Here is a 9873-nt window from a genome sequence, read left to right as displayed (position 1 = left end):
GATTCAATTTAGCGTCAACATCGAATCAATGGATACACGACTGCAATGTCGTACGATTCAAAAGGTATCACGACATTGACTCATTTTCAGAGCTTCCCCATTTTTATTTCAATAATACTAAATGGTTGTCTTATACTACACTTGTTTACGCGGACTGTTTCCCCAACTCTTTAACGTGAAATCTAAAGAGCAGAACAGGCATGAAAACATCACGTATTGATTACCTGCGCACGATTTTAGCAGATTTTACATTACGTTTTTTTTTAACTTAAATACGTAATTTAAAAAAATTGCTAAACCAGGATACGACAAGTCAACAGCCATAGGCAATCCACCTTTTGATGAGTTTAAATCAATAGAAAACAACATAAAAGAATGTTAAACGAATAAAAAAAACGATAACAGAAAAAACGGAAATGGTCCTATAGTGCTAGAGTCTCGAAGAATGAGACGGCTCGCACGCCAGATCTCTTTTGTTCTTATCATTTGGCCGGCTATTGTTGGTGAAGAATTTCCGTCGTACCAGATGGCCGCTATTGTGGCCTTGCGCGCTCACTTTCAAATGTGCGATTCGGCCGTGGTGTTGCCTGCGGACTGGATGCTCGTGGGCGAACCATCCCCACCAGAGAGCAATTGCTGCTGCTGTTGGTGGCACGACGATTGAGTTGGGAAATTGGTGCGGAAGACAAACTTGGGCGGACGAGAAGCGGATCGGTTGTAATTGACGCTGGCGCCGCAAACGGCCGCAGATGACGACGGCGAGAAGCGGCGTTGCGTGTTCGCACTGTTGTTGTACGAGGAGCAACACTTTGCGCGTTGCTGCTGGCCGCCGGCTTCCGCTTGGTGCTGGAAACGGGCCGAGGAGCTGGATTTGCAGCTCGTTTGGTGTTGGTAGTGGCGGTTGTGCGCACCCGATTGGCCCGCAAAGTGAATGTTGGCTCCGTGATGGTTGTTGTGGCTGCTGGGAAGCAGGACCCGGCACGACGGGTTCTTGCTGTGCTGACCTAAATTGTTGCCGCCAGCGCACGTCGTGTAGGTGTTGACCCGTTGCAGCGGGGCGCAACCGTGATCGCCATGGCCGCTCCCTTGCGTGCCGCTGTGAGCACCACAGTCGCAATCGCCCGCGTTCAGCCACTCCACGTTCTCCTTCAGACAGCCACAACGCACGCCCAATACTTGAAAACCCTGTACATCCAAAAATGAAGCAATCATTTATTAGCAATCGACGGTTGACCATTTAAATCCATTTGTTTTGTTCGTTTTTTTTTTGTTTAAAAAGGTAAAACACAAAAACAGTTTTGTTAAGGCAGTTCGATTTTTGAGCGTGGGTTATTTGATTGATATAATTGACAATCTAGAGCTGATTGGTTCAGTAGTGTATTACATGGAATTCTAATGACTTTATTAGTCAAAAGAAAATGAAATCATTCCTAAGCATCACGCGCGTATTCGCTTGTGACGCGTGAATAGGAAAAAAAAAGGTTTTTGATTTACTAAAAACCCGATTTTTACGTATGACAAAAATCGAACCTCCTTATTTAACTGTAGAAGAGCTGCGAAAGCAGTCGATGTGCTTACAAAACAAACAAACAGAAAAATAATCAATCCACATAGATTGACACTGGTTTATTTTGGAAACGGGTATTAGCGACAATGCGAAAAGGGTGTGGTCGGGCAATATTTAATGTTGAGGGATTTGGCGTCACAGTCAGGTTGTTTTGCGTTTGGGATTGGCATTATCTATAGCGACATCGAAAGGTGTGAGAATGGTCAACAATCGCCAGCTTCAAAGTACCAACGTGAATTGCAATACACGGGGAAATGGGTGGGGCGGAGGCCGGGTTTTCGGCGTTTAGTTTCCACGGGATGCCCACAAATTATTTGGGCCTTTAAAAAAATAGTAATTGCTTGATATACAAAATCGGCATTCAGGAGGTATCAGACAATTATTATTTTTTTTACGTCTTCGGACCGTACGTTACGACCAAAAGGGATCAAAAGAAACAGCTAGATAATTTGCATGACTAGATGGGATCTCATCACTGTGGCTTATTATTTAAGCTATTCAAAATTCACTGCTCTGTAAAATGAATTTTAATCATTGTTGAAATGTTGTTACAAAAAAAAGAAAGAAGCCAACCATAGCCGTGCAGCTCATGCGGTGGAAACTATTGTTCCTTTATCTTGTTTACCTTTGGTTTTATTATTCCAGGTTTAGAAAAGAAAACGACGAACAAAAAATATTCATTACCACTGTTAGAACAATCTAAATATGCGCGATTCATTAAAAAAATTTCAGTGAGTTTATGCTTTTGCATTTAATTTTTTTTTTTTCAAATTTATATTGGTCACTAGTTTCAGTTGTTTTCAATGGTTTAATTGCCACCGTAACTGGGCGTGCGGTAATTAGTATACTGCCTTTGCCTTTTGAGTGCCAATACAAATTATTCTTTTAATAGAAAAGAAAAGAAAAAAATAAATGACAAAAGTAGAGGCGCACGAAAAAACTTCCAGGCAAGATAACATACACAAAGGATGGGGCGGGAGGAGAGGGGAGAACACGATGACGTTTCTCTGATATAATCGTTGCCCAGCAGCCAGTTTAAGCGGGTATTAACAAGTAATTATTAAAAAAAGGAACGCTATGAGATGTCTGTTGATGGCTTACCTTTCGTCTTTCGTCAATCGAAACAGAGGGACATTTATAAGAGAGCGAGAGAGAGAGAGAGAGACATACAGAGGCACAGGGCCTTCTTTTAATATTTCGTTTTAAATTATTTTGTGGATAAATTTGTCTTTTCTTATCATATTAGAAACGCGTACGCTGCACGGGCTACTAAGTAAACATTGAACACGATAAGACAGAAGGAGGCAAAAAGGAAAACGAAACACACGAAACAAAAGATAAACGCAAAAAATGAAAATAAGACAGTGAAATGGGGGACAGAGTGTACGTTTGCGAGGTATCAGTAGCTTAGCAGCTTACACGTTTCTGTATCAACAAGATATTTATAGCCATACTTTACGGCCAGCCTTCTCATATGTATGTTGCTATAAAGGGTGCATAGAAAACGCGTATAACGCGCACTATAACAACAGGCACAATCCAAAAACAAATGATTTTTTTTTTATCGAATATTGTTTTCTTTTTTGTTGCTGAAAATCTCTTATACCTCAAATGTCGTATCTCCATTCCGTGACATATAGTTCATCTATTTAAGCTTATCGAAAAACAATTGAAAAAATGTAGCAACCAATATTATATCCTACTGTTATTACGGGGGGCTCTCTTTATCGCAGAGTAGTGGAGAAGGAGGGTCATTAATAGGTGTGGCAAGGTGAAACATGTGTCCTACCTGTCTGAACTTTGAGTTGAAACAACAGTAGATAATAGGATTGTAGGCCGAATGCGACATGGCCAGCCAATGGCACGCGAAAACGACGTAGTTGATTTTCGTCCAACTCCATATTTCCTGGTAATGGTCGCCGATCACCTTTATAATCGATGTACATGAAACGATTTGAGAGCTAGCCGATATTTTTTTATGGCTCAAAAACATACCTGCAAGAGGTTGAACGGAAGCCAACAAAAGGCAAAGAAGAAGACGACGATGATCATCATTTTGATCATCTACATTAAAAAAAGGGAAAAACAAATGGATCAGATTTAAACCCCAGTACGAATTTCAAATGACATCTTGAATGAATTCGGCGAAACACGAAAGGGAGAGCGACTAACAATCGAATTGCATTGCGCAATCCATTCCGTTTTAGATTTTAGGCCCATGCTGTGTCATAAATGGTTGATCCTTGTGACTGATCTCAGTGATTCGATACGCGATCAATAGGTGCATTCATATAGCTATCGGGAAACTTTAAAGAAAACAAAATGGCACCCATTCTTTATTATTATTATTATTATTATTATTATTATTATTATTGTTATAGATATCGATCGGTATAGGAGATGTTTTCTTTTTTTGTCGTCGTTATGTTTAGCTTCTTTTGATGTCTCTTTTCCATATACGTCATCTCGCATGCGATACGACCAGTAGGACTGTCGCTCATTCTCCGTCCTATTAGTGATGTTAGTGTCTCTTTTTGGCAAGCCCCTTTTTCGATCGTTCGATTTTCGATCAAATAAAGTATGGAACAATAAGGGTTAAGCTCATTTGGTAACAGGATGGAAAACGCGCTCCTCCTCTGCCTATACTCAAATGCAAGTAAAATAAAAATGTATTATAATAATAAGTCTATTAGATACAGAAAAATCTGACATGACTGGCATGCCTCGTGTGATTATTTAGTACGGGAAACCAATTAGCGTCCTCAGCTGCTGACTAGCGACGCTTCTCTATATTTGATGCAACGGTAGTCCCTCGTTACACCCCCAACAGGCAACACCATTCGCTGTGTATTTAGCCTTTAAACTTCCGATAATGGTCTTTATCGCGTCCTATCTTCACGAGTCTCTTCTTTATTTTTTAGCAGATCCCAACCCCCCATAAATGAAGAACTTGTCAAAAGACGAAATTCCGTTGTCTTGTTTCTTTCTTTTCTTGATCGCCAGTTGTAGAATGCGCGTCATATGTTCAACACGAAGTTGTGTATACAGTGAACAGTAGCAACATCAGACGGTCGAACATGGCCTTTCACGTTTAAGAATGCGTTCTTCTGATGCAGAAACCGCCCAAAGTCTATCGGCCAGTCCAGTGAACAAACAAACAAACATTGGTTCTGTATGTATATAATAACAGCATTGTTGATCCGGAAGCCTTTTTGCCCCGCGTTGTGCGTATGTGTATACGTGCACTTCTGTGTTTGGATGGCTATATACGTGTCTGATGTATATACGTAGGTGTGTGTTGTTTGCCCGTGTAGGTGTTTTCCTTTTTCCCCTCCCCTCTGTTTTCTTTAAAATCTCACCCGCTGATTTTGAGCCAAAGAATATAAACGTGACATGCGGAATCTGTGTACGCCAAACGCGCATTTTTCGCCAAAATCGCTGTTCAATTCCTAGGAAGTTCGATTGCGCGTATGCGTACTTTAAAATAGCGTACCCTGTACGCAGATTTACTTTTTTTTTTTGTTGTTGGTATCGAGAATTTTAATAATTGAATGACTCCATTTGGACTTTGGCGATTAATGTTTTAAAGGACGCAAGGAGAACTGTTAGAATTAAGGGGGGGGGGGGAGGGACGGGAGCGGACCGGGTGATACGGTTACTAATGAGACGGCATGGAAATGAACAATGCATTATAAGTTGGTTAAACGGCGAATTGTATGCTATAAATCCCTCTACAGACAATCAAAGAGGATTTGGAATCATACGGTACCTTGCGCTTGGAGCGGGCCAATCGCAGGTCACGATGTTGGTGCGCTTCTCCCGGTGTTTTTTTACCCCAAATTTCGACTCCGATCCTTCCGTATGTGAAGACGAGAACTGCCAAAGGGAAACAGTATTGCAACAGCAAGAGAACGGCCGTGTATTGAGTCTTCTGCATCGGGTCCGCCCACACCTCCATGCAGATGTAGCGGTCGGCGCATTGGTGCCACATGCTCTCCACTGGCACGACCAATTTCGATGTAATCAACATCGGCAACGCGGTTGAGACGGCCGCTAACCAAACAGCAGCAATGATCCACTATTTCCAAGAAAGAAAGAAAACGATTTAAAGTAAACCATCAATCGGAAATGAATTTTTAAAAAAAGGGAGGAAAGAGTGTCAACAAGTATAAATCTAAAAAAAGGTTTGTCGCCTTCGTTTATACGGTTTCATGTATATCGTTCCTGTGCCAAAGGATAAATAGATCGACGATAAACGGAGCGAAACGCGGCAATAATATACTCAAAAGAAGTTACTGTGACAAGAATGGTTGGCTGTTGATGTCAGCGACAGCAAATAGACGCCCGTTTTTAACTCACCAAATGGCGTGGAATGAGGGCAAATTGGGAAGTGAAAGAGAGAGAAGAGAAGAAAAAAAAGGAGGCAAGCAAAAGAACACATCGAAAGGAAAGAAAGAACCGACGCTGTTCTCTCTTGTCATCACTTGGCAGGACGGTGTTCGCTCGATAGTTAAAATATTTACAGCATTTTTTGGCGTTCAGCGATTGCCGTATTTACAACCAGACAGTGTTTCATAAGACTTCCTGTGTCAGGCAAGTTATTTGCTCCTTTACCAGATACGCGGAGAGCAGCGTGGGTCTTCGTTTTCGCTACCCACGCAAATAGCGTTCGTGGTAAAGCATATACACACGTCATTTTTAAAATTTTATTCCTTAAACCGTAATTCCGATAAACCTTCTTCTTCTGATAACACCCCGACTACTGAACATTTCTTTTTCCCTATTGCCCTCAACCAACATCATTTTTTTTTTCTTTCGTGCCATTCAAAACGCTTTTAGGATCGGCAGATGATCTGGAAATGTGGATCGAATATAGACGAGGGCTTAGTGTGAGCGATTCGCGTAATAGGACACTTGCGTCATTTCCTTCTGTCGGAGGGTTGCATTTGTAGTTCCGTTCTATTGCCCAAGCCGGATATCTTCATGGGGCCCAACAAACGTTCGCATACAGCAGCTCTGTCAAGGCGGGAATTAAAAAAAAAAAAGGCATTCGCTAATGTGGAGGGAGACAGAGCCAGCGCAAATTGTGATTATTAGCGTGATTATTATCATGAGCGTGTGCAGAGGACGAGAGGGGCTAGTGAACAAGCTCATTTTCAATGCCTTACTGTTGCGTTGGATCTAGTTACATAATCTTGTCAACGAAAGCGAGGGCCATTGAAAGCCCCAAATTATGGCAAGCTTCAAACTGCACGTACACAAGGGCGAATGTGAAGTTCGGTCGCATTAATAACGGGATTGTCGTGAGCCAACTGTACAACATGTAAATTAGATTCACACATTTAACGCATACCCAGATGACATCATACTTTCCTGACTGGAAAGCCAACGTCCGTTTTCTTCGATTAATAACCGGATTTAAATTGAAAGCTTTGATCGATTCACCAAATGCCAATCGGCTTTAACCCCCTAAGGAAAACAACATATTGTATCGGATAGGCATATTACAGTTTTTTGCGCAAGCGCCAATCGATAAATGGAAATCAAGAAATTAAGTCGCAATTTTTTTGGGGAGGGTATACGATGCCTACCCCTTCGTTTCTTTCAGAGCTTTTAATGTCTCATCTCACGATTAGATGACATGTGATGGAAACACGGATAGAAAGCTAAGACTTTCTCCTGTAGTCTGTCATGCAATGATTGCTAATAGGACGTAAAATGACATTGACACGGAAATCGTACATTTAATATAATAAGAAAATTAAACGCCTCTATCCACTTTACGAAACATTTTCTTGTTTTTTCCCCCAATATCCCTGGGCACTATTGCCCCAGAGTTTCATCATCCCCTTTTCGTTGTTGTTGTTGTTGATTTTTGCCCCCGTGCCGTGAGCGAGATTCCCGTTGCGATGTGAATCGTGTTAAACGATACACGCATGTTGTAATATCTGTTGACGATCAGACGAAAGATAATCAACGTGGCATTGAGCCATTTACATGGGTCTTGCTTGAGTGAGATACCGATGTCTGTAAATATAAGTAACGATGGCTGCCGTTTGTTTGGATTACAAACATTACGGACTGCCCTCCTTTTTCCCCCCACCCCTGGTCAGGATTGAGGAAAATAAAAAAAATAAAAATGGCTTACATGCCAAGATGAAGCGGAAATAGAGAACGATGGAATTTTTTTGGTGTGCATTTGATCTGGTATGTTTGATTACCTTGGCCTGTTTACGCGTCATTCGGGGCCGAAGCGGGTAGACGATGGCCAGGTAGCGGTCGCTACTGATGGCTACCATTGTATAGGCCGAGACGAAAACAGAGACGGCCTGAGAGAAGCTAACGATTCGACACATGGCTGCTCCGAATGGCCAATAAAGTAAGACAAATGTTGGTACAAAGGTGAACGGGATGCAGAAGAAAGCCATCAATATATCACCGGCCGCCATGTTGACGATAAAGAAGTTAGTCACGGTCCACTTGCGGATACTTGTGAAAACGACGGCGCACACCACCAAATTGCCGACCAGTGCCAGCACGAAAATCACGCCATAAAGACTGTAAATGATGACCTGAAAAAAGGCCGACGGAGTGAATGAATTGCCCACCCCGCCATCCGTTTCGTTCCACAAGGGGCACAGCCACGATCTGTTGTCACCAATATCGGGTATCCAATCAGTGTAGTTCGACGGTGTGAAACTAATGTTGTGCTGAAACGTCCCATTGTCCGTCATCCAATCGAAGTTGAAATCCGTCCCACCGTCATTTCCGATCGTGACGCTTTGATCGCCAGTTAATTCAGCCATGTCGGCCAACTCGAGATCAACGGCAACCACGCAAGGTTTCGGCTGTTGTCTGAATGCCCTTCCGCACACTACCCGCCCACATGCAAATTTCAGCCAAATGAGCTGTCCGTTTGCCCAGAGAATAGGAGATTGAAAAAAGAAAGAATAAGAAAGGAGACGATGCTCTTGAGAAAAATCAGCAACTTCAATGACGCCGGGGGATCTTCAAATGGGGCTTGAACAGTTGAAGGCACAGCTCTTTCACAGATGAACCGACGCCGACGCACTAGGACTGGCGATTGACCAAGACAATGGGGCAGGCAAAGAGACAAGAAGAATACCGTACGCGTACACCGTTCACATCAGGTAACGACAATAAAATAAAAGCGATTGTGTGTGCGTTTGGAAGCGATTTGAATTAAAGCAAAATGGAGAGGGCCCAATCAAGACGTTAGTCCCGTCAGCTCGGTCTCATTGCTCCGTTTTCCAATCCGGCCACTTATCTCGTCGAAATGGAAAGGACGTTCTTTTTCTTCTTCAAATTGAACTTTGATCAAAGATTTCGATAAGAAAGCTGGGTGTTTTGGGGTACCAAACATTTTTTTTTTCCTTCCCTTTTTTTTTGTTCGTTTTCGGCCACAAATCCACGAGAGATTCCGTGAGTTTTCAATCCGATTTGGAACGAATATAAGCAGTGATGGAATTTCCGCACCGATCGATAGATTCCTGCGACATTTTGATGACTAGTCGAAAACCGAAGCTGATTTACGGAGGTTGTTATTGCGTTTGATCTAAAAACTAATTAAGCACATACACGGTAGAAATTATTTGAATTATTCGTTTCTGAATCACAAATCCCAGCTTTCCCCTTGCGATGCCTTATTTCGTCGTCCTTTCGAGCGTTAATCTCTGATAAAGAATAAAAAAAAGAAAAAGATAGAACGCACAGAAAAAAAGGCGGATTAACTGCCGGACCGTCCGTTTATCACGCGGCACTACGAACGCGCCAATAGAAAGAGAGAACAAGTCACTCGTAACGAACTCGAGTTTTATTAGGCATTTCATTTGGTATTATTAAGCACAGGTTTTATTGTTTACTCTCTCACCGGACAACACACAAATATATATATATATATCTTAACGAAAGCGGAGAAAGAACAACGACGAAGTGCCATCCGCGTCGGTGCCGTGTGAGCTGACGTGAGTGGAGGCAACGACTAAACCTGCACGGGGAGGTAGTGGTGGTTTTTGCTCCTGGCTTTCAATCGTAGTAGGATACATAGAGTAAGCTGGATCCTTCTTCTCCCCCCCCCCTCCATTCCTGGCACCAATCCTTCGCTTGCCCACTCGTTGACGTCGAACGTTGAAAATGAAAAGTGCACAGCCAGCACGTCCTCAGCTTAGATAATCTGTTACACAGCCCCGTCCTTGTGGAAAGTGCCTGTCGAGGGGTCGATGACTATGTGGAATAGTGTTTGAGCGTATAGCGCACATTGTGCGCGTTAGGCACACAAAAGTGCG

The 9873-nt window shown here is 42.5% G+C and overlaps 1 protein-coding gene across 1 annotated transcript; it reads right to left on the bottom strand.

Annotated features, from left to right (window-relative positions):
• Positions 1–424: 424 nt before the first annotated feature.
• Positions 425–9472, bottom strand: LOC130700513 (RYamide receptor-like). The gene is made up of 5 exons (XM_057522562.2): positions 7789–9472; positions 5337–5645; positions 3563–3631; positions 3357–3494; positions 425–1185 (listed from the first exon to the last, which is right to left on the bottom strand). Exons 1-5 carry the CDS (start codon positions 8371–8373, stop codon positions 559–561), a joined length of 1728 nt encoding a protein of 575 aa, XP_057378545.1. The 5' UTR covers positions 8374–9472; the 3' UTR covers positions 425–558.
• Between the last annotated feature and the right edge of the window lie 401 nt (positions 9473–9873).

This window comes from Daphnia carinata, chromosome 8, assembly GCF_022539665.2.
Source record: "Daphnia carinata strain CSIRO-1 chromosome 8, CSIRO_AGI_Dcar_HiC_V3, whole genome shotgun sequence".
NCBI lineage: Eukaryota > Metazoa > Arthropoda > Branchiopoda > Diplostraca > Daphniidae > Daphnia > Daphnia carinata.
This window is presented reverse-complemented; position numbering and strand designations above follow the sequence as displayed.

Coding starts and splice junctions, on each gene's coding strand:
- LOC130700513 (XM_057522562.2), bottom strand. CDS start 8,373: ATGGCTGAATTAACTGGCGATCAAAGCGTCACGATCGGAAATGACGGT. Junction 3,632..5,336: donor TGGCCCGCTCCAAGCGCAAG/GTACCGTATGAT, acceptor TTTTTAATGTAG/ATGATCAAAATGATGATCAT. Junction 3,495..3,562: donor TTCCGTTCAACCTCTTGCAG/GTATGTTTTTGA, acceptor TCGATTATAAAG/GTGATCGGCGACCATTACCA.